Source organism: Rousettus aegyptiacus, unplaced genomic scaffold (genome assembly GCF_014176215.1).
Source record: "Rousettus aegyptiacus isolate mRouAeg1 unplaced genomic scaffold, mRouAeg1.p scaffold_m13_p_8, whole genome shotgun sequence".
Lineage (NCBI taxonomy): Eukaryota > Metazoa > Chordata > Mammalia > Chiroptera > Pteropodidae > Rousettus > Rousettus aegyptiacus.
The window spans coordinates 1,012,417-1,036,688 of NW_023416311.1; the positions used below are offsets into that span (position 1 = coordinate 1,012,417).

General features: G+C 60.2%; 1 protein-coding gene across 1 annotated transcript in view; it reads right to left on the reverse strand.

The window, feature by feature from the left end:
* The window catches only part of CACNG3 (calcium voltage-gated channel auxiliary subunit gamma 3), a 44,146-nt gene extending 25,611 nt beyond the window's left edge, over window positions 1-18,535 (reverse strand). The window contains exon 1 of the mRNA XM_016140858.2: window positions 17,731-18,535. Coding sequence (XP_015996344.1) covers window positions 17,731-17,941 — 211 coding nt within the window. The 5' untranslated portion in view covers window positions 17,942-18,535. The remainder of the gene's footprint in view (window positions 1-17,730) is intronic.
* Between the last annotated feature and the right edge of the window lie 5,737 nt (window positions 18,536-24,272).

Here is a 24,272-nt window from a genome sequence, read left to right on the forward strand (position 1 = left end):
CGCCAACCCCGGCAAGAGGAGATTCTAGAATCTGGGTTAAAAAGTCCCCAGAGCATAACGCTCGTTACCCAGAAGGCACTCGGCGCGCGGTTTCAAAGCACACCTTCCGGCCTCGTAAAAAATTCATGGAAAACCGGAAAGCGCTGAAAACCCAAACCTTAACGACCGCAGACGGAAAGACGCCTCAGCGGCACGATGTCTCAACGAGCCAGCAGCAGCCCTGAGTGTGGTCGGAGGCGGAAGGGGAGCTCAGAGACGTAAAGACGAGAGGCCTGGGGGGAAGCGACGGGCGCGACTCCGGTCGGCTCCGAGCTGAAATACTTGCGCGTTTCCACGAAGCGACCGATTCCCCAGCAAACAAAACCGACCCCAGGAAAAGGCCAGAGGGAGGCAAATTGAACACGAAGGACGTCAACAACAACAACAAAAAAACGCTTTCCGAAAGGCTCTGAGGCCCACGGGGTCGGATACGAGAGCGTCCGGGCTACGGAGCCCATTTCGGGGCATGGAAGGTCATTTTATCACGCTACTGCGACCCCCGGGATCAAAACTTAACCGAAGCCACACACGAAAGGCAAACCACAGGCCAATGTCATTGACGAGTGCCGAGGAAGATCCTAAATGACATACTGGCATTTCTACTGCAGCGTTATGTTATTGTATATTAAATACGCCCCCAAAACATGCGTCCAGAACAAGAGCATCCTCAGGACGAGGATGAGGACCGTCTGCTGGTCCGAAAGGCGCGGACAAATCAGAGGAGGAAGACCTGCCGTCTCGATCGAGACCCGGAAACAGACCCTCCGCACCTGTTTGAAATCCTTAGTTAGCAGGTTTCAGTAGAAATTACGGCATGATGAAGGAAATCTTGCTAAACCAACAGCAAATTCCACGCTTCTTGGAGGACAGCTGGCGCAGCCGTTCACTTTCGGGGAGCAGAGATCGCCCCAGCAGCTTACCCAGATGCAGGTGACCAGGCTTGCGTAAACGATGGACTGGCTCCCTACATCTGTAACCAAACTTTTGAGAAACAGCCGCAAGGAATTAGCATCAGAGTTAGGGGGCAAGGCGGGGGGCGGGGGGCTCTGAACACCACCACGACTCAGCACTGTTCTCCAAGCCTCAAAGAAAAAAAGAGCAGGAAACAAACAAACAAACAAACGGGTTCTATCTATTATTTGCGGATATAGTTGTTCACCTGGACAACCAGCTGAAATTAATCGCAGTGCGACTGGCGATTCCTTCTTGGCCGTAAGACGGCGCCCCCAGGAGGAGCAGCTTACAGACGGGACCAGAGATCGCCGGCTTCCTCCCACGCAGGTAACTAACAGCAGCCGCCCAGACGGCGCCCCGATCAACGCCACTCACTGGCATCGGCAGGAGAGGATGTGGACGCTGCCCAGAAACCACGGGGAAATGGCGACGTCCGTCAAAGCCGCAAAGGACAACAAGCAGCAGGCGTGAGATACGGCACGTCTCCGGGGAGGAAGCCTCCGCGCTCCAAGGCCGCTGCCCGCGCCCGCCCCAACGACTCCTCTAATGCGCATCGTACCAGCCTTCCGTGCTTCCGGCGACCCGGCGGGGTGCTCAGACGCTTCGCTGGGAAAACCCGCACTTAGAACAAAGACGGTGCGTGGAGACTCGACCCGCCCGGCGCTGCGACGGGGCCGCGGAAACCGTGCCGGGACGGAGAGAGCCTGAGACCCGGGAGCAGATGCAGACGGATCAGCGCGCGTGTGTGGACTGACCTCGAGGAAGGGCGGAGCCGGCCGGGGAGGGCGAGCCGCCTCACGGCTCTCGGGGAGCTTGCCCGGCGGCGTGAGTGCGCACACTCTCCGCACGCCCCCCTGTGTGAGCACGGCGGGGCACAGGCCTGCCAGGGCCCCGGCGCGAGTCCCCCGGCCCGGCCGGCGTGGCCTCCTCGCCGCTCACCAGACGCCCGGCTACCTCGCCGCAAGCGCGGGCTGGGCGCCCCGGCCCCCGTCCCACGGAAGCTTGGTCTCGACGGACCCGAACGTGGATTTCCTCGACGGAAGGTGCCGGTGACGCTGGCACGTGCCGCCTCGCGCGTCCGGCGGTGAGGGAGAGACGAGGCCCCGCGTGAGAGTCCTCTGCGCCCGCGAGGGCCCGGGCACCGCCGACCCCCGACTCGCCCGTCCTCATTTGGGGCTTCAAGCCCGGCCACGGCGAGACGCCGCCCGAGTCTGCGCCGTGGCCCCGTCGCTGGGCAGCCGCGGGTCCCCGGGAAGGTGACCCAACCTCACTGCGCGTCGGCTTCTCCCCTCGGGAAACGGGAGACGGGTCTCGCGCCCGCCTCGAAGGGGGTGACGGGGCGCGAGGGGGAAAAGGCAGGCGTGTGGTGTAGACGGCGTGCGGCGTGGACGGCGTGCGGCGTGTGGTGTAGACGGCGTGCGGCGTGGACGGCGTGCGGCGTGTGGTGTAGACGGCGTGCGGCGTGGACGGCGTGCGGCGTGTGGTGTAGACGGCGTGCGGTGTGGACGGTGTGCGGCGTAGGCAGCGTCGGGCGCGGGGTGGCCGATCGGTCGCGCCTCCTGCTCATCGCCCCCGCTGACTCTGGGGGCCTGTGGCTCTCTGCACCGAGGTCGGAGCACATGGCTCCGGCCAGTCTGCCCCTGGGGCCCCCTGGTCTGCATGATGGGTCTGATTACGGAGCCATTGAAATGCAATAAGGTTCTCTTCCTGGGAAAGAAACTCGTGGTCTTGTGCCAGGTTCATCCTAGAGAAGACAGCCGAGAGCTACCGCCACCCACCCCGGGGTGTGGCCAAAGGCTGACCCTCCACCAGCCCGGGGGGTGGGAGGCTCCTCGTCCCCTCCTCTGTCCTGGGAACGTGCCTTCCGCCCAGCCGCTGAGGGGGCCCTTTCAAGGGCACGGCTTGAGAGAGCGAGGTGCCGCTGAGCCCCCCGCTCTGACTACTGGGCTGAATTCTGTATAAACCTTTAAGATTCTGGCGGGCGGGGCGGAGACCCACGGCCTCGCGGCCACTCGGGACGAGCTTCCTGCCGCCTGCCCGTCCGGAGCGTCCGCCTCTTCCTTTCGGGCCCCCGCTGCCCTCCACGAACGGGGGCCGGTTTATGAGCCGACACTCAGCCGCGATTCTGAAATGAGCCAGCGAGGAAGGGAGAAGCATGGGGGGGACAGTGCGCCCGCGAACTCGGTCCCTTTACCGTCCAGGCGCACGGGCCGCCGGGTCCTCCCCCCCCTCCCTCTCCCTTTCTCTCCCTGGCCCCCGTAAGTCAGTGCAAAGCGGGCGTCCTGCCCCTCGAAACTGCGGGAGTTCTAGCCGGGGCCACGGCGTTCCTGTGTAACCACGGCCGCGTGCGACTCGGCCCCAAACCCCCCCCCCCCGCACGGTCTGGGTCTCGCCATCGGCACAAACGCAGCGCCGGGCGCGTTTTCCGTCCCCAGCGTGCGGCCGCACAACCGCCGCGACCCTTCGTCCGGGTGACGGGTGCTTTCAGGGCGGAAACCACACGGCCCTTTCCCACACCAACCCTGGCTGAGTGCACAGGGCTGCACGCACGCACAGTCAGAAGCTTCGAGCCCGTGACCTTCACGCGGCAGCCCCGGGGGCCGAAATCAAAATTAGTCCGAACCACCCTTTCGAACTGTAAAAGGTCATCATATACGGAAAAGATTCGTTAATATTCCCCCGGACCAGATGGCGAGTCAGAAGCGGGAGCGGAGCGGCCGAGGCCGCGGTGGCTGCACCCGGCTTGCCGCCCGTGGCCGGGTACCCCGCCCCCCCCCCACCCCCCGGCCCTCCGCACCTGCTGCTCCCGCCGCCTGACCACCCGCCCCTCCGCCCCTCTGACTCTCCTTCGTCCTCCGGCTTGCGTGACGGTCGCGATCCCCCTTTCGGGAGCGTCTCCCCGGGAACCTGGGCGGTTAAGGCGGAAAGCCACGGAGTGCTGAATTCTGTCTCGGGCCACGGCGAGCCGTGCGACCTTGGGCCGGCTGCTGAGCCTCTGGGTGCCCGAGGTTCATCACCGGTAGAACGGGGATGGCGAGGGCTGGGCGGACGCCCCGACGTGACCGGGACACCCCTCGGCCGGCCCCCCGGCCTCGGCGTCACCATCACGGCCGCTGCCCGGCTGCTCGGCACGGGCCCGTCGCGTCTGTCTTCGGTTCTGGTCGCTCATTTTCACAGCCTATCGGAGGCGCCTGTGCCCGGCCGAAGCTCTGCCTTCTGCCACGGACGATTTCCAGACGGGCCCTTCCGGTAGAGACCCCCTCGCAGCTTCTAGACGCTCTTACTGGGGTTATTGCAACCCCGCCCCCCGCCCCCCACGTACCCCTCCATCTCACTCTGAGATCGGCTTCCGCGTTCCGCCCAGACACACTCTGAAACGGCCCCTTCGGGGCACATCGCTCCCGCACTCGAAACCCCGCGACGGCTTCCCGCTCGCCTGCAGTCGGGGCTCCCGACCGGGCCCGCCGGGCGTTTGGGCTGCGTGAGGCCCCGTTTTGGGTCGTTTCCGTGCACGGTGGGCGCTTAGCCGCACCCCTGGTCTCAGCCACCAGATGCAGTAACCCCCCCCCCACCCACACTCACACACGCCCCTTCCCAAGGGCGACAGCCAAAAGTGTCCCCAGACATTGCCGGATGTCCCCTGCGGCCAGGTCGGCCCTGGTGGAGAACCAGCCGCTGCCTCAGCGTGAACTCCTGACGCGTCGCGATCATCTTCGCGGTCATTCCCGGGTCACGTGCTTGAGTCAGTGCCACGTGAACCGCGCGGACGGAGGACCGACCGGGCGACAGGAACACAGCACAGGAAAATCGGGGTGCGGTCACCCCCTTCTCTGCCGGGGACGTGTTCCAAGGCCCCCGGGGGCTGCCCGGAACCCCGGATGGCACCGAATCCTGGAGGTAGTTATTAATCCCACACACACGCTCTTCACTGAGAGGAGGCGCTTCACGGCCCCCCTTTGGCACCCCCGAATGGCCGGCGTCGTCGCTCTTGGGACGAGGTTAAGTAAAATAAGGGGGTGACTTGGACACGTGACAGTCAGGCTGACAGCGACGGCGGTGCAGTGACCGATGGGCGCGGAGCGTACGGTGCGGACGCCCCCGGCAGAGGAACGCATCGTGGCCCCCGGCGGGACGGGGAGGGACTTGCTCAGGGCAGCGCACGGTTTAAAATTTATGAGCCGCTTGTTCTGGAATTCTCCGTTTTATACTTTCGGGCGGTGGCTGACGGCAGGTCACCGAAACCACGGAAAGCAAAACCAGGAACCAGGGGGACCCCGGTGCCGGTCGCGGAAGAAGAAAGATGGACGTGAGCTTGCAAACGACGAGCCCAGGGATGCGAGCCGCCCCCCACGCCTCCCTCCTGTGTCCCGGCACTGGGGCCGGCCGGGAGGGGTCTGTTCAGTGACCCCCAGCCATGCCTTCCGTCCCCCAAGCTCTCCGCCCTCACACACGGCCTGTTCTGATAAAGGCCGCAGGTGGGCGGTTTGCACATTTAACCTCCCGTCCACCAAAACCGTCGCTCAGTTTCCCCACGCCCCGAGGCTGGGTCCCGCGCGCGAGGACGCCCCCCGCGGGTCCCCAGCGTGGGCCACTGCGTGGCGTCGTGGAGAAGCTTCGCAGTTGGAGGTGAACAAAGACGAGACACAACGAATCCTGCGGGCCCTGCGCATCACGCCTCAGCGGGGCCGCGTTTCAACCCAAGGCACTCCTCTCCGAGCCACAGAAAACTCGCGTTGCCTCTTACGCCCCGGTGACGGGAGGGGGGACAACGGCCTAGCCCGGCCGCAGCTGAGGGGGACGCAGAAGCAGGGCGGCCGGAACACGCCGAGGGCCGGCGTCTCCCCTCCCGGAGGAGAGGAGACGGCAGAACTAGCGGGAAATCTTCCGACGGACGCACGAGGACGGCTCCTTGGCTTTCTCTCCTCAGACGTGGGTTTCGTGGGCAGGATTAACATCCAGCTGAGCAGAGGCACGTGGTCGGGGCCCCTGCACCCGCGTGAAAACTGTGGCACTGCCGCTCAGGTGGGCTAGATCTATAGACAGCGCCCGCGTCGGAAAGTGAAACTAAAAAAAATTTTTAATGTCTATTTTAAACTTCATTCGAAAATAATGACACACCCGATGACGTGTTAACATAAATAACACATTCATGAGAAAAACGTCTGTACCTTCCCAACACGAAACGGAATGAAACGAGAAGGCGAGGAGAGTGGCGTTTGCTTTTACATTTTTGCAAGTCTCTCCCGTGCCCGGCAGACCGATGTTCACGTCTGCTTGTGCATTTGATCGGCTGACCAGGGCTGTCCGGGTTGAAGCGTGTGAAGAAAATCTAGCTCAAAGAGAGGTATTTGAGTAGCTTTGGGGGATGATTGCGGCTCTTCTTTGCTAGTACCCCAAAACTCGACAAGTGGCAGAGTCTTAAAGGCTAGTCACTACGTGGAACCTGAAGACAACGTAACGAACTTTCCAGGCTCTGGTGCGTTAAAATCCATTCTGCTAACATCCTTCGGTCTGCTCCGAAGGACTCTTGTAGCCAGGGGTGAATTCGTGACATCATGCCTCGGTCATTTAAATAATACTGGGTCGCTGAGTCATCCAGTTCTTTCAAATTTGGCACATTTCATTGCACGTTATTAAAAAAAAAACAACGCACGCTTGCTCACGGGAGCAGATAGAAGCGAAATTGTAATTTGCGCTTGAAACCTTGAATTTTATCTTTGGCATCAAATATCGCCAGTCGCTTTCTTGGAAGTGACAGGCTCGCTTAGCTTATTTTTTTTTTTTTTTTTTTGAGAAAATGTCTGCCAGATCCTCAAGCCAGAGCCGTAATTTGCCTGTCAATTGTTCGTTCAAGTAAATGCGGAGTTCCGTGGACTTTGAAAAGCAGCCGGTTCGGCTCCCAGCTCGGCAGCAGGAGGGCCCTTTGCCGGAGGCCGCCGGCTTTTGGCTCGCAGCTCAAGTACTTTGCGTTGTGATTGCCACTTCGTTACCTACATACAGGACTTATGAGAATTTACTAAAACTTGTGCAGTTTTGTTTTGTTTTTTTTCTTTTTACGGCTTCACCAAGGACATTTCAGAGTGAGACTGGGAGAGGAGGCGTCTGAAAAGATGCAAAGGGCCCTCAGGAATGACCGGCCCGGCCGGCCGAAGTCCGTCCCCGCCACCCTCCCCCGCCTGGAGCACCCTCCAGCTCACCTCTGTCGATTCGCGGCTCGCCAACCAACTAACGTCCTCCCTCCCCTCCGTAGCTGCGTAGGGACGACAAGCCTGTGTGACACGGCCTGCTACGTTCCAGTCGTGGCTCGGCCCCGGGACAGGAGTCCGCTGAGCAGGGGCCGCCATCGATAAAGACTCCTCATAGCCTAGGAGTCCCGTCTCTCCGAGAATCCTATGATAGTGTCGATAACGCCACGGTGGCGGGTTCTGCGAGGCAAAATGCCCTGTACGTAGATAAGACCAGTGGTCTGCAAATTGCTCCCCCCTCGCGGCCCCCACCCCAGGCTCCCCACCCCCACCCGATCCTGAGCCTCGACGTGCAGGTGGGACCGCAGACGGAGGGCTCGCGCGCCCCTCGCACGGACACTGCGAGGTCCGTGAGCCGCCAGGACTCTGACCGGGGGGAGCCTGTGCCTCGGTGCTGCGGAGCCTCATGCGCCCCGTGGGCAGTGAATTCTCCTTCCTCCGACAAAGCGGTCTGAGCGTCTGAATTCCTCTGCTGGGCGTTGCTTCCTGCATCAAAACTAGCATCCCCCCGCCCCCCCCCCCCACCACGAGTGAGCGGCAGTGACAACTCTGACGCCAGCTCATTCGGTTTGGGGTCACGTGCTCAGGCCCCCAGGGGTTTCCCACCGTTTTTTTTGTGTGTGTGTGTGTGTGGCATTGGTGCAAATGTCAAGGCGGCAAGTAAAAAAGACCATTCGCATCTTATCGAGACACGGTCTCGACCTTGCGGGCCCCCCGGAATGGTTTGAAAGGACCCTCTTTCCTCCCGGAGTTGAGAGGACGCACTTTGAGAACGTCGGGCTGTAAAACCAGCCCTCGGGACGTTGACTTGCGGAGTCGAAAGACCCGGGGTCGAGCCCCGCCTGCCCCCTCGCCGGCCGGCCGTGGACACGCGGGGCAGGTGCTTCTCCGAGTCCTGCTCGCTCACCAGTAAAACGTCCGCGGTGCCTAACCGGGCTCTCGAGACAAAGCGCGTGAGTCAGGATGCCCTCACGACCGTCACCTGTGAGGCGCCGGCGCGTCCCCATCGTGGGTCAGCTGGGGGAACATTCTAGAAGACAGATTCCCCAAGGTTTCGATCACCTCGACGACGAGCATGAAAAGGATCAGGCGTAGGACCTGTCACCAAAGACCACGAGCCCGGCTTCCTAGCGGGGTCTCCACCAGCTAAGCAAAGACTTGTGAGGATTCCTGGGGACGAACAGATTCTTGGGGACACCGTGGCATTTCCTCGCTATTGGCAGAAAGTGCAGATGGGCAGATTCTGCCCAGTTCGTTTATCACGGGAAGACAGCCACGACCGACAGCAAATTAGCACATAGATGCGCCAGGCACTCTGGCGGGAGCTGTACAAATATTAACCCATTGAAACGCCTGTAGCGACCTTGCGAGGAGGTACCGTAACGACCCCCCATCTTACAGACGAGGGGACCAAGACGCAGAGAGGTTAAGAAACACGTCCCGAGTCCCACGGCTGGGCGTGGGGGCCCTGGCTTTGGAACCCCAGCGGTCTGACTACAGAGGCCGCGTTTCTAACTACTGCACTGTACTACGGAAGGAGGAGAAGGAGGAGGGATTTTTTTTCCCGGAGGCTTCTTTATCCCACACCACAGGGCTCATGTTTAAAAAGCCCAGTTTTGTTCTAAAATGACCTGCTAAGAAAACACTTGGAGCCCATCAGAAACTCCAGGAAAAATGCCCGAGTGTGATGTAAACAAATACACGGCAGGATTTTGAACTGGTTGACGTGTTAGCGAGGAGACTCCGTGTGGACATTTTTTCTTTGAATGGCTCAGACGGAGCAAAAACGCAGCCCCGGCGAATGGCTGGGCTTTGCACCGAACGTTAGCTACGTCATCCCCACGGGGGTCACCGCCCTGCGAACGTCGGGGCCCGTCTGAAGCCCTGGCGTGGGAGATGTCACCCACCGCGGAGTGGGACGCAGGTGGGATGAGTTTTGACAGAGAAGAAGCAAAAAACGCAACTCGCGGACTCCGGTGGGCAGAAGCCGGAATGTGGACATTCCAGGGCGTCCTACCCAAGGCGGATGGGAAAAGAAACGGAGGGGCGTGTTATTTTTGGACATCAGAAACATTATCGGGGCAGAGGGTGGGGTGAGTTAGCGAAATCCTCACGCGCCGTGGCAGGAAGTCAATCGATGATGAGAGAGATGAACATACTGTTTAGAGATACGGATGAAACCACCAGGCGGAGGAACCGAATCGGAAGTGGTGGAAAAGGGGAACGCCCGCTCCGGGGAGCGGGGTTCGGGGCGGGGAGGCGCGCGCGCCCCCGAGGCGGATGCTCGTCATTAAAACCCTTTCTGTGTGATTTCTTTTAAATCGCGTGCATGATTAAACGCCTTAATAAATTGTAAGATAATTTTTGAAAGCTTTCGAGTACATTGCAAAGAGTCCGAACTTGAGGGGAAAAAAAATACATCCTTTCTAATGTACCGCAGAACGACGAGGAAACGATAATCGTTAGATATTCACTACCCTGGACGGGGGTCACTCGCGGGTGAGGGGTCGAGAGTGTGGGGAGGGGCCGCCTCGCCCAGTCCGTTTTGTTTTAAACATTCATGTTGAGAATGTGTGTTTGCATTACTTTCACATTAAAAGCATTTTGAGGAAGAAAATACGATAGGAAAAAATTGGGCATCGAAAGAATAGGACTAAACTTAAACCTCCAGGACTTAAAGGCGGGGCGGGGGGGGGGGGAAGGAGCCAGAGCGAGGTGAGGTCACTAGGTTCGTCCCGTGTATGACCAGAGGGAGGTTATTGTCCTGTTCTCTTGTCCTTCGGCCTAAGAGTCAGGAACCAGGAGCCCGAGTTCACGTCCGCTCCAGCCCCCGGCCTTTAGGAGAGAGGGGTCCCTTCTCTGTGCGCCCCACACAGGCAAACGTGTTCTGAGCTCCCTGGGGACACACAGGAGCCCTACAACAACACTGCTGTGTTGAGGCCTGGCTCCTCCGGGCTCCCAGAGCGTCCTGCGCGGCCCCCGGAGGGTGCGGGTGTGGGGGAGGGGTGCCTGCTCGGCATCCGCCCGGCTACTCCATTCCCCGCCGAGTCCTCAGCGCCTACCGCAGCGTCTAGCACATAGCAGGGGACCCAGGCTGGAGGTCCCCCAGACGCGAAGCCCTCAGTTCGCACTCCTAAGGGTCTCTGGGCTGGGAAGGGGGACGTGTGTGGGAGAAGGGCGGGCGTCTGTGACTTAGCGGGGAGAGGCCCCCCACCCCCCAGGACGCCGCCGCTAAGTTCAGGGAGCACCTGGCATTTCCACATTGTTGCTGTTTGCTTTTTTTTCCCACCCATTTCCGCACAAGAAGCGTGACGCTGAAAACCGCGCCCCCCGACTGCTCGCCTGTCATCAGGACGGAGGGAGCCGGCACTGAGGGCCGCCACCCCCCGCACCCGGCCTGGGGGGACGCAGAGCAGGGGACATGCGACCAGCCACGGCGTGAGAGGAGGCTCCTGCCTACACGGAGCGAGGGCGGTCACTGACGGACAGACGGACAGACCGCTCCTTCCGCTGAGCATAACGCAGTTGGGGACGCTCAGATACGGCCAGCGCAAGGCTCGGTCAGTCCAGACTCAACGTCCTTACAACTTCCCGCAATTCCCTGTGCCGCCCGGCTCGGGCCCCACAGCCGGCTCACACCTCCACCCCTGGCCTGTCCCCTCCAGCCGCACGGGCTCGCCCCCGCCTCCGGCCCTGCCTTCCCTGTCCCTCCTGTGAGCCCTGTGCCTGCTGCGAGCCACCTGGCTTGGCGCCTCCCCTCCCGCCGAAGCCGGGTCCACCGTCTCCTTCCCTGTTATGGAGAGGCCTGTCATGGTCACACTACCCGCAGCCTCAGCCTCCTCCTTCCCACCCGGCCGTCCTCCTCAGGACGCCGTGCAGAGAGTCCGGGGTGCTGGGCTGGCGGGTGTCACTGCCCCGGAGCCCCAGGACTCCCTCTGGGGAATCGTCTTTGCAGGGGACCCTCCCTGGGTGGGGCTCCCACTGCCTCTGCTACCTGCCCGCTGCTCGGAGGCTAAGCCATCACTCACCACAGAGCGGAGGAGCAGAAAGTGACAATTATTATGCTGTGCGGCCTCTGGAGCTGATCTTTTAAAAATTTTTCTCTAAACACTGAAAGCATTTTGACTGCAAGCCAGACTCGTCTTTGGCGAAAAGTAACATTTTGAAAAAGATGGGCGTCCTTGGCAGTTAACTGATACACAGTTAATTGGTTCTGTTCTCCCTTAACTTGTAACTTGCAAAGGGCCCAGATGATTTGTTGCAAATACGCGAATGCTCGGACTGCACTGCAGGATGCCTGAACCAATTTCCGCAGGTGACGTAGCGTTTTATGAGAGATGAGGGGAAGGAGACGCCCGTGAATTTTTGAACCGCTTCCGTCCAACGGCGAGGGCGGCCGTGCGCGATGCTGAGAGCCGAGCGCGGCGGGAGCCCCGTCTCCTAAACGTGCAGGCGGCCAGAGTCATCGCTTCCGGCACGCGGCACAGAAGCAGGGGCTGCCGGATGGGCGCGCAGTAGGTCCACAGATGGAGAAATGACGCTGGGATTTTCCAGGCTGTGCAGCCAAACTGCCTGAAGCTAACGACGAGCCCCCGCGTGACCCGCAGCTGTGGCAGGGATCACAGGAGCGGGTCCGAAAGTGGGTCCGTGAGCACCTTAGAGCGGAACCGCGATTCTCGGGCGATTCTCGGGGTCCGCGTGCATTCGCGGGAGGGTCAAGGCGTCGGGTCGAACGCAGCGTGAATCCCCTGAACGTCTGCTCCGTGCCAGGCTTCCATTCGAGGCTGGTGGTTCAGGAAAACGTAGCGGAGAAAGAATATTTTGATGCTAATAAGGACCTTGGCGATGTTTCCTGTGACATGCGGGTGGCGAGGTGGGTGGGCAGTGTCGGCCTGGCCCGCCCCGGCTCATCCCAGCTGCCCGCTCTCGGCCTCCTCAGGCCAGGGTCCCTGAGAACTGGGCCTCTCGTGGGTCTAGCTGGCGTTTGCTGCTCCTGGAAGGCGTTTGGGCCTCTGAGACCTCGTAGGACCCCGGCAGCAGACCCCTAAGTTGGGGAGTTATCCAGCCAGAACCCTCCACGCCCGCCCGACACCAAGTCTAAGGCCCGAAGAGGTTTCCTTCGCAGGCAGTGGGACAGCCATGACCCCGTCGGCATGCCCGAGCGTGCATGCACCCCGAATTAACGCGCCCCGAATCCGACGCAGGCGTCAGAAGCTCCGAGCGTCCGCTCCCTGCGCCCGGCCAGGCCCGGACAGGATCCTGTTCACCTCACGTCCAGGTCGCTGCTGCCGCCGCCTTGTTTTCCCTTTGTTCGTCTGTTTTTCCGTTTTGCTTTTCATCGCGTGTGGCCTCCCGATTTCTTGGTGTAGTTTCTCCCGACGCGCGCTGTCAGCCCACACCGGGGGCCCCGCCACGGAACGCGAACCACCCGCCTTTATGCCGACCCGGCGGACGGAACCTCAGAGTCGCGGACGGCCGGGCCGGACCCCAGCGTCAGCGGCGAGGGGCTGGGCTAGGGGAGGAACGAAGCGGAGGGGGTCCTTCCCGCCGGCGACTGGGAGTAAGAGGCAACGTGTCTGAAGGCCCGTGGGACCCTGGCCCAGCCGACTGGAGCAGGTGCTTCCACACGGCGGGCCGGGGCCGTGGTGGCCCCGATGGGCCAGGCTCCGCCCCCCACTCGATGGCTCCTACGCAGACCCAGGAGGTTCCAGGAAGGGCTAGGCGCGCCAAGGTAGGGAGGTAGTTCAACAACGTGACCCCCCGTGTGGCCGCACGGACATGCTCTGGCTGGACGTCGGGCAGGCCCACAGCCCGGCCTCTTCCACCCTGCCCCGCCCGCACACGGAGTCCTTTGTCTCCCTGCCCCGCCCCCTTCTCTCTCTCCTGTCCAGCTCTCGGGGGGTTAGGGACAGGGAGGACGAGCACAGGGGAAGGAACGGGGGGCAGGTCAGGGGCAGGGAGGCGCGGCCGGTCCCGGCGGGCTCTGCACCCACAACTAAGGGCGAGTGCAGCATGAAACCCGGGCCAGGGGGCTCGCCCCGCTTCTAAGCTCTGGGGACAGAGGGCTGCCCCGCAGGACAACACACCTCGCAGCACCCCCCAAGGCTTCTGATCACGTGACTGACGCTGGAGCCGCATCTGGGGGACCGGAAACGAGGGGAAACGGCTAACGGCTGACTCATTTTTTTTTTTCAGTTTTTCGGCCAGATGTTAGATCCCATCCAGGGCTGTCTATAGCCGAGACTATTGGAACTCTTTTCTGTAATCTTAACTTCCCTGCCCTAAAAGCCTAAATGCACTCTCTTTTCTTAGTAGGTATTTTTTTTTTTTAATGAATTGAAAAAGGCGATTTTAGTGACTAATGAGGAATGCAGGAATCAAATTGGGACTATCAGACCTTTGAATGAAAGGGGCCTTTAGATCATTTCTAGGTCTCCAATTCGGCGGCACCAGGGTCTCGTCCGGCTCCGAGCGGAGTCCAAACGGGCCGACAGCATGTCTGTAAGAAGTCGAATTAATTGTCCACATTTTAAAAATCAGGAGATTTTTACGTCCGGCTTTTAAAACTGTGCACTATCGGGGCAACTTGGCACGATTTGGGGTGTGGCTCACGCTGCCGCGTTTGCCCCCCGAGGAGGCGTGGCCCCTCTCCCGCTGCCACGGTCCCCGCCCCGCCCCCCCCCCACATCCAGACCGAGTTTCAGTCACCACCCCGTCCTCTCGGCCTCACGGTGGAGAGGGCGGTGAAGGCGGGGTGGCAACGGGGTGTCGCGGCAGCTGGGGCTCCCTGCTCCCCGGCCGGCGTCTCTCCACGGCCTGAACACATCGCTTCGACCGCAGCCGGGGACGTGAGAGGTTTTCCTAATGGGCACGTGGGACGGGACGCACGTCCTCCCCGGGTCCCCGGGCTGCCTCTGCACACACACAGCGGCGGGTGGGGCCCTGCTCCCCGGACGCCTCGCCCGCCCCCAGGGAAGCGAGTCGGGTGCCCGCCAGCTTCCTGGGCACAGGCGTCTCTACGGGGGTCGACAGGTGCTTTACTCAGAGCGAGTCCCTTGCTGCCTTGCAGCTCCTGTGGCTCTACAGATGCTGCGCGGCAGGCCGCACGTGCGGGGTGAGGCTTCCACGCGGGGGACCCCCGCGTCCAGGCACCCTCACGAGCGAACGTCTGTCCCGTGAGCGCCCTACGCCCCAAGCACGGATTCGCGCCCCCTGGCGAACACCCTGCAAAGCCGTGCCCACCGAGCCCAGGTGTGTGACTTTGGGCAAGTAACTAACACCTCCTGCAGGCCTCGGTTTCTCCATCTGCAAAATGAGGGTGACCGTAACACCCTGCATCGCCGAGCTCCTCTGAAGCCGAAAGTTCACTTCTCAAAGTTCTTCGAACAGTCCTAGCACCTAGTAAATGCTAGATATAAAGGGCACACAGTTCGGCGAGTTACAGACGTAAAACCGGGACCCGTCCCTTCCCTCACCTGACTGACGATCTCCGCTCACACGCACAGCCGTCCTCGGGCCCAGAGTACCTGCTCAACACCCGTCCGCACGAACATCCTCAGTGCTGAATTCTAGAAAACTCAGACCCCATGGAGCCCCTGCAGGGCTGGGAAGCAAGAGGATCTCGTCGCGGGGCCTGGTCATCTATTTTTTTTTTAAGCTGCTCATGTGATTCTGATAACTAGCCAAGTTCAGAAAACAATGAATGCACTCGAATATCTTGCTTGTACTCAAATACCTTTGGTGATGGGGAGCTCATCACCTCTTAAAGCTTTTTTAAATTCCGTATTGGATGCTTTTTTTTTTTCTTTTTATAGTGAGGAAAAACCCATTTTCCTCTAGCTCCTACTTCTACCCCCCCGTGTGAGGCCGTGCAGAACACTTCAGACCTCTTCTCCCTGTGACAGCTCTTCAGACACTTGCAGACAGCTGTCACGCGCCTGGTGAGCTTTTTCTTCTTTTGGACAAAATAGCCACATTCTCTCATGGCTCTCACAAAAAGTACGTACGAACTGACTCTTCTAATTAGATTTTCTTTTTTTTTTTAATTTAGAAATTTCAGTACTGGCTTTATTCTCTGGGGTTCTGGTTGGATATCTTGAGCAAATAAGTTAGAAGACCCTCCCTACCTCCCAGTTATCCTCTGATACTTCAAGGACCAGGAAAAAACGAATGGGCTGTCGAGGCCGCGGGAGACAGGAGGCGACTGCGGCTTCAGGCCAGCAGGGCAGGGCTCTGCCCGCCACGTGGCAGAAGTCAGAGGCCCCTGCAAATTCCTTGAACACGTGATGTAGAAGATAAATCACGGTTTCAGATTTCAGCCAGGCCCATCTAGGTGTTGGCTCTATGTGTGTACATGCAGCCAAATTCATTAAAATGTATGCGTCTTACTGGATTGTACATCCAGTAAGTGCTTGGCTCAAATCACATGGAGACTGCAACGAGCTCTCTCTACAGGATTCACCTGAAAGGCCGTATCTCAGACTCATCCCATTCCTTCTCGGTTCGAATTCTCACTTCTCACAGAACGCCTGGGCACGGCGGGGGAGTTTCCAGTTCCTTATGCGAACCGTGGGCTGTGGCATGAAGCAGGAGAATGGAAAAATCTCCAGTCGAGACATTCTAAGGGCTCAGAAATCTTAGCCCCTCTGGGGGAAGCCAAAATTGGTGGCTAATTGTGCAGTCCAACGTTTAGTCCCAAGAGCTGGAGAATCACAAAGACCTGAAGCCTGATCCATGTACAAACCATGTTTGGCTTAGTAGGAACCTCGGGGTTTTTTTTTTTTTTTTTTCCCCTGCCATCCCTGGAACCATGTAGGCATCAAAACACCCACCAAAGTACAGCTTTACAAAAGATGACTCAACTCCTTACCCCCGGTATAGGAAAGGGAATTGTGAGGCTTCGCCACACCCGACCGCCACAAACAACCACAGGTGTTAGCTTCTTGCCAGCGTTTAGGAGAGAACTGTTCTCGAATTCGCCTCAGCACACGGGGCGCAACGTGAGGCTGGGATCGTGCCAATTCCGCACCACTCATTTCGCAGGTTAATAAACCGAGGGTCGGAGGGGGCAAACGTCTCAGCCTGAGTCATACGGGTAGTGTGCGGGGTTGCCGGGGACCCCGACTTCACCCACAGTGCTGCTCATTGCATCCGAAGTGGTCCTTCCCCACCTGGACGTCCCACCAGTTGCAAATCCGTGTCGGGAACGGACTCACTAGCCGTGGTGCACTGGTCAGGAGCCCAGTCAGGAGATGGGATGGGAAGGCGGCCAGGGAATGATGCAATATTACACTAGCGAGTGATGTCATAGCATGATTTCCTAAGCGATCGGCACAAATGCAAGTTCTCGAGAAGCCCTGACAGGCGCCAGCCAGTGGGAAGGCAGGCGTGGGGGACCAATGGCAGGCAGGGGAGAGGAGCAGGCAGGACGCCCGGATCTCCTGGCCCGTCACCTCGACAAGCTTCGCAGATGCCCCAGAAGCCTGAGCGATCTCCCTCTGCCCCTCGAACCTGGGGACATAGGCTCCAAAAGCTTGGATTTTTCCTTCTCTGTTCTATTTTCTCCCAATAACATCCAGCCACTGCCCAGCGATGCTGAGAGGGACCCTTGGTGCAGTGAAAGCAAGTTTAACGGTGAGCCAGGCTACCCAAGAGCTTGGCATTTGAAAACTGAACTGTTTTTTTGGTTGTTGTTGTCATTGTTGTTATAATTGAGGGAAGTTGCCATTCTTGGGCAATCGGTCTCATGCAAATATTAGGGAAATATATTTGTTGGGTTCGGAGCTGATTTAGAAAAGAAGACAGGTGGAAACCAAATACCGAGATCTCAGTTTTGTTTTGATCCCAAAATAATGAAATGCGTATTAATAAAGAAGTTTTCTTAAAATGTGTGTGCATGTGTGCGTGCGTGTGTGCGTGCATGTGTGTGTGTGAGTGTGTGTGTTTGTGGGGTTCACATGCGTTAGTCTGGAACTGGCTAGCAATGGAAGTTTATGAAAATAGCTAGCTAGACCAAACTCAGAAGAAACTGAGAAGTCTATGTTAAGAAATCAGGAAACGGCGTCCAGTGTATCAGTCTATGTCTCTCTCTCTCTCTCCCCCCCTTTTCTCTGTCCCTCCCCCTCCTTCCCCTTCCCCCTCCCCCACTGGAAATACAGTTTAAGCAGAGCCAAAGACCCCATCTCAAGCCAGAGATCAAAGCGGTTCTCACATGCCTAGGGCTTTTGTGCTCAAAGACTGTCCCCCCGCCAGCAGAAGCTGCGCGGAGAGCCCCAGAAATCTCCCGTCATGAAGCTCACACCTCACGCAGCCAACGAGATGCAGCCCCCTTCATCCGGCACAGCACCGCTTGCTGGATCCGACATCTGCACCCTCTCAGCAGCAACGCAAACCGCTCCCCTCTCCCCATCACGCTCCCGTCTCCCCAAAACCTCCCGGGGGGACGCCTGGGGTGCCGGAATGTTGGGGGCCATCGCGAGGGATTCGTAAATACCTTCCAGGCAGCAGGTCCGCCACAGCCCGGAGTGGGTCATCACTTCCTCGTTCTTCCTGCTGGTTTCATTATCACTTGTAGATTTAGTCCTGCACACGCCTCTGGAATATAACCAGTAGTCCGTGCCCACTGCAATGGTCATTAAGCTAAAAGCTGCGAAGGCCCCCACAGTGGTGATCAACATCTGGACACCTCTGTCACACATCCTCATAATTCTTCATGGTACTCTAGACGGCTGGGGGTTGGAGGGGGGAGGTTCAATGCCAGTGGGAAAAATCACTCAGCAGCTGGGTAAGCTAGGACAGGCTCCTCCAAAAATTCGGGTCTCCTTTCGTCGGCATCCACGGGGACTTTGGGGAAGCTGGGATTTCCTGGCTGGAGGTCTCTCCAGTTCTCCGGGTCGCCTATGGCCCTCGGTGGGGTGCAGGCTCCAGGCGCCTCGTCTGCATCACTGCCGCCCTCTGAGGGTCCCTGGGACCCTTTCATTCCTCAGGAGCTTGGTCAGGATGAGGGTCTGTGCAGGGCATGGCTTCGGAGCCTGGAGCCACCAGCTTGGCGTGAGATGCGCCTGGCTCCTCACAGCCCCGGGAGACTCAACGCAAAGAAATCCGGAGAGGTCTGTGTCTGTGTGTGTGTGTGTGCGTGCGTGCGTGTGTGTGCGAGCGCGTGTGCTGGGGGTGAGGGCGGATGGCAAAAAATAGCTCTGCTGGGAGGCGAGTCGCTGAGAAGAGTGTTCGCTGCTTCCCCAGCCTCCCAGGAAAGCTCTCCGCCTGCTCGCGACTCCCCCGCGCAAACTGGAGAAAAGACAGTCCCGGGCGGGGGCCGGCGCGCCCGGCGGAGGGCAGAGGTCCGCGGTGCTGAACGGACAGCTCCCGCCGCGGCCCCGCCCCCGCCTTGCGCCGCGGGGCTTCGCGCCGCGGTGCTGAACGGACAGCTCCCGCCTGACCCCCGCGGCGACTGCCGCACCCCCTCGCCCGGGCGCGCGATCGCGCCCCGAGACGCGGGGTCCCGGGAGTCTTCCCCCCAACGCCCCTCCTCGTGCCTCCCAGGGCCAGCCGCCGGATCCGCTTAGCCTAGTGAAGCCCACGCTGCGCGCAAAGTTTGGGGAGCCCCGGGCAGGGGGCGCCTCGGCTCCTCGCGCTGCAGCACGACCCCACTCCTCCGCTCCCGCAAGGGTTAAGGCGAGGGGGGAACGGGAAGAAGCCCGCAGCGCACTCTGGCGCGCTCTCGGCTCCCACCCAGCACAGCGCCCCCCTACACTGCCCCCCACCAATGAGCCAGGCAAGTTTGCCTTTCGCTGCGGGTGCTGCTAGAGCCCACTGGGAACGACCGAGTCTTCTTAAAGGGACCGGCAGCTCCGGGCGACGGTCCTAAGGCTGTCTCCAGCCGGCAAAAAGTGTTGTCACAAGCACAGCTGTGTACAGTCTGTCTCAGTGTGGCTCCCCAGAAAACAAGCCAATATGTCTCCCCAGCTCTCTCTGGAGCCGTGGTTTACATGGCGACGACGCGCTGGGATCGGACTCGGAGCTGTGCACATGACCGTGCATTCCGACAAGGCCGAGAGAGCGAAGCGAGGTGCCCACAGACTCCGCTCTACATGCACGGGGTGTGGGGGGGGATTGGGGTCGAGGGGTGTGTGACATACTGGTCTCCGAACACGCCTCTTGTATTTTAACATCCCCACATTGGGGGTGGGGGGGCGGTTCAACGTGAGAGAGTCACTGTAAACATCAGATTCTTTCCAGAGGTCCCTGGAATGTTCGGCTGGTAACGCGGGTGAAGTTAGCTCTGCTTTTCTCGTTGGTCCACAGCGCAAATGCCATTGCGTGCCCGGAAGCTAGCGAGACTCTGACTTGGAAATAGTCAATGTTGCAAAAGGTCAGCATTCAACCAGCTTTCTGTTACTATGTATTCTGGCACGTACAGGAGAGCTCATTGAGCTGATTACAGACAGTCCACAGAATGCCTCTATTATCTTCTTCCTACAGCATGATGGGATGGCTACCCAGACGCCGGCGTTTGGCGTTGAGGCTGTTCGGGTCATTTCTGCAGTCCCTGAGATGTGTCCATAGCCAGCTGTCATGTTTGAGTGTAATTTAACTGGACGAAAATATAATGGAGGCAATCACCGACACGTACATTCTCCCGGCGCCTTCTCTGGCTGTCGGAGAGATTCTATTCAGATGACTGAGTAGCAGCAACATATTGTAGCATTCTCGATGCAGCCCACAGCTTCTCGGCGACATTGCTACTTTCTCTTCGGTGTGAAGGTCACATGAAGACGCGGCTCTCGGTGTCAGATACGCATGCATGTGCCTGCGCGGGTTTGGATAGATAGTCGCGCTGTCATTGCGTCGCGAGGTTTACCTGAGCTGTGTTCGGTCTCGTTATGAGTTCCGAACCTGCTGGAGAAGTAAAGCAGGCATGTCCACCGCGTCGGTAACTGCGTGCAGCCCGTGGGCCGTGCGAGCGTGTTTGCCGCGGGCCGTGTGCCTGCGTGGGCGTGCATGCCTGCGTCTAGGTATACTGTGGGCTTGTGCACCCCTGCATTTAATTGAATATGCATTTGTGGTGATTCACACCGATTTGTGGGCAGCAAGTAGAAATGCTGAAAATTTGCCACATAACCAAAACGGAATAAACTCAGGGCCAAGACAAACAGCAAGGCATCTCTCATAAGAATGATCGGAGAGAATGCAGGACTATGCACAGGGCCTTCTATAAGTTTCTTAGTGCTTTTTTTTTTTCCTAAACAGAAAATTGCTCCTCAATAAAATGCCCTGTCTTGATTTTTTTTTTTAAAGGAAGAAAAGAAAAAGCCACATATAATATGGAGGTAAAGTCGGTCTTTCCTGGGAGGGGTTATTAAATATATAAAATTTTCCTCCTCCCCTCAGAAACATAAATAATATGAAACAATTAATAATGACCAAAACAGCCATTTCGGGGATGGTTCATTTCTGTCCTTACACCAATAAGGACGAGAAAGTTCTTTTCCCAAAGCAGGACCATGCAGCTGAAGTTCGTGGGCTCCGGGCTTGACGAGTGTGCGCTCCTCAGCTCGGTCTCGCAAGCCCGGGTGGACGAGGAGGACCAGCAGAAGGACCCACCCAGGCAGGACCGTGTGGGGCCGGCGGAGGGTCAGGGACTCAGGCAGATGAAGGCGACGGCCACGGGTGGGGATGTGAACGGTCTCTCCCAAGCAGAGGCGGGGAGGGGACGTGCGTGTGACGAGAACCGGGCTTCGAACCCGCCTTCGCCAGGCCTGCCCGGGGCCCAGGCTGCTCACGGCGTGTGGGAAGTCCTGAGCCTGCCTCAGGAGCAAGTCGGAGCCCCTGCCTGGAGTGGGGCTGCGGAGGCGGGGAGGCGGCCGCCAGCTCCCGGCGCGGGCCCCCCCACTTACGAGGGGGTGACCTCATCGCTTCATTCAGCGGATGTGTCGGTGTGCGTACATGGGTGTGTGTACATGGGCGCCCAGCGCCGGCTTCATGCCTGCACGTCATGGCTCACTTTCGCCACCAGAGGGCGCCTTCCCCAGCCGGATCAGGGACCCGAGAGACGCAAAGCAGCGAGTGAGCGGGTCTCCTTAGGGTGACAGAGCCAGGCCCCCTCTCCGTGCTTGCTGACAAGCTTCTCCGATGCCACTCATGTGGCCGGGGGTGGGGAGGCATCTAGGCGGCTCGAAGCCGGCATCCGATCCTCTTAGGGAGGCTCGCTCCCCGTACCCCTGCCCTGGGCACTTAGCCAGCAGAGGGGGGCTGCCGCGCGCCTCTGGGCCTCGCGCTGCTCACCCCCTCATCCCAGAGGGGCTGGCGCCCCAGGGAGCGGCTAGGGGAGCAGTCCGCACGGCTGCCTCAGTCCAGGACGTGCCTCTGGAGTGCCTACTGTGTACGAGGCGCTCTGTGCGGCACTTTGGAGGGGTCCCCCTACCCAGCCCCCCAAAGAGCCTGTTATACCGTAGGGGACACTTCGCTGGCTCATTTTGTCTGTAAATAGCAGAGACTCACTGTTGGGCATTCGGCGTAAGGATGCGCAGCGCTGTGCGAGGCCTCAGGGCAAAGTCAGACCTCGGCGCGGAGCAGGGGCCGGGGACGGGTGGGCGCGAGCGGGGGCCGGGGACGGGACCGGGGCCCAGGGACGGGTGGGCGCGACCGGGCGCCTGGACCGCGCATCCTCCCTCGCCGCCGCGCGCTTCCGCGCTGGTCGCTAAGCAACGCGGCTTTGCCTCGCCGCTGTCCAGTCCTCCAGGCGATGCGTTTCCAGTTTTCCGCTGTGTTCGAGGGACCTTCCCGGAGCGAACTGGGCAGTTTCCGTCCGCGTTCACAGTTTCCGGGGCAGGCAGACCGGCCGGCCTCGGTCGTGTCCCGCGGGGCGCCCTGGGGTCCCCGACCGTGGTCCCGGCGTCAGCGTCGCGCGGTGTGGACGTGGCTGTCGGGACCGGCACCTGCGGGTGGGGCAGGGGACGGCGGTTCTCGGGGCTCCGAAGACCGCTAGGCGTCCAGGTGACTCCCCCAGGGAGTCACTCGGATGCAGCCCGTGTCCGCACAGCGAGACGCGGCCATAAATGGGGTGTGGGGGGTGACGCGGCAGGACTCAGCAGCCCTGAGGCTGCCCTGGGCCTCTGCTGGACGCGGGCCGGGGCCGGGTGTCGGCGGCCCACGGTGGCCACGCCGGCGTCCACGCCCGGCTTCCGCGGGACGCGCGCGGGTTAAAAGAGGTACACGCGGCCGCGCGGGCCGGAGTTCGGGAGATGCTGGAAACCGCCCGAGTCCTTGTCGGCTGCGGTCCAGCCGCTGCGGCCGACCGCGGGGGTGGGGAGGGGAGGGGAGCGGGAGGGCGCAGCCCCCGACGTCACGGAGGCGGCAGGCGCGACGCACCACCCGCTGGAGGGTGGGGCGCGTCCCTGGCTGTCGCCAACCTGATCGGCAGAAGAGCTAAGTTATCTCCAGCTCCACTGGGGGGGACGTGAGCTAAACGAAGACAGAAACCGGAAACCGGGGGTCCTCCTTCGGGGAGAAAAACTGGAGTGGGGCCGAGACCGCGGCTTCTCCTCGTAACCCCGCGGGGCCTATCTTATTTCATTTGCTTTTTCAAATCCTGAGCTTCGGTAACTGATGGAAGTCGACGAAAGAACGAATGAGAGCCGCGAGCCGCCGGCCCACCCTCCCGGCCACCTCCCGCGGGGTCCGCGGGACATGCCAGGTGTCTTCCGTGACTCGCCCACCTGCCCCGTGCTGGGGACGCCCTCCCCTGAGACAGCCTTCTCACTTAAAAAAAAAAAAAAAAACGCTTACTTTTAAATAATTTTGGATTGCCATAGAAGTGGCCGCCACCGGATGCTTCATGGTTCAGTCCCTCACCTGCCGCGTCTCTCAGCTCAAAGGCCACCTTCGCAGAGAACAGGTCTGTAACCGCTTGATCTAAAATAACGCCCCGCACCCCTCCGCGTCCTCTCACTCCGCTCCGTTTCTCTCCGAAGCACTGATTACGGCCTGACGTCACCCTGGGCACGCACGGACGGAGGCGCGTGGGCGTGCGTGGGTGTGTTTACGGTCACCCCCTCCCCTGCGAGAGCGAGGGTTCTGTGGGGACACCTGCTTTGTCGCGTCCACATCGGAATCGCCAGACCCTGGAACGGCGCCCAGGGGCTGGAAGGCGCCAGTCGGCATCCGCGTAGTCAGTTAACTGCATAAACAATTATTAAGCTCCGCACGCTGGGACAGGCACCGGCGAGTCAATAACACACGAGAAAGACACAGGCCTGGAGCTGTGCTGAGTCTCGGTCTAGCGAGGGGCACGAAGAAGACTGGATGGATAAGAACGCCTGTGGGTGCCCCGGGCGGGGCCGGCGTGCTGGCACCCCGACACCCGACCCCTTCACCCCGTGCCTGCGTCCGGCTGCCCCCCCTTGGGAGGGCTGCTCCTGGCTGACAGAAGCTGCGGCAGCCCCTCCCCAGGGCGGCTCTCCCTCCCTCCCTCCCTCCCTCCTTTCTCTCTCTCTCTCTCTCTCTCTCTCTCTCTCTCTCTCGCCAGAGGGGGACAACCCCAGGGCTCAGTTTATGCCCCAGAGTCCTCCGCGGGTCAGGCCAAGGCTAGACTTGACCTGGGAGCGCACGGGAGCTCTGCCCGAGACAACAGGCGGAGCTAGTGGGGGCTTTGCTGGGGAAGTGCAGGACGGGGTCACCGCCGCTGAGGGCCACAGGAGACAGCGTCACGGAGGAAGCCCCGGCCACGGGGAGAGCAGGGTGACGGCCCCGGCAGGCGGGCGGAAGAGCGTGCGCAAAGCCCCAGCCCGCATCTGCTCCGCGAGGATGACGCAGCTCGGCGTGACTGAGTGTCATGTGCGCCGGTGTGGCAGACGCTCGGTGCCCGAATAGCGTGTGCGGATGAGATGTGTGGCCGTGAAAACCCTTCTGGAAAATGCCGGAAGCCTATCGGCTCTGCGGAGGAACCATATGGCCAAGCGATTCCCAAGCTTGGTGGCTGGTGACCTGTGACGGTGTCCCGTACTTAAAACAGCACACGGCACACAGCAGGCGCTT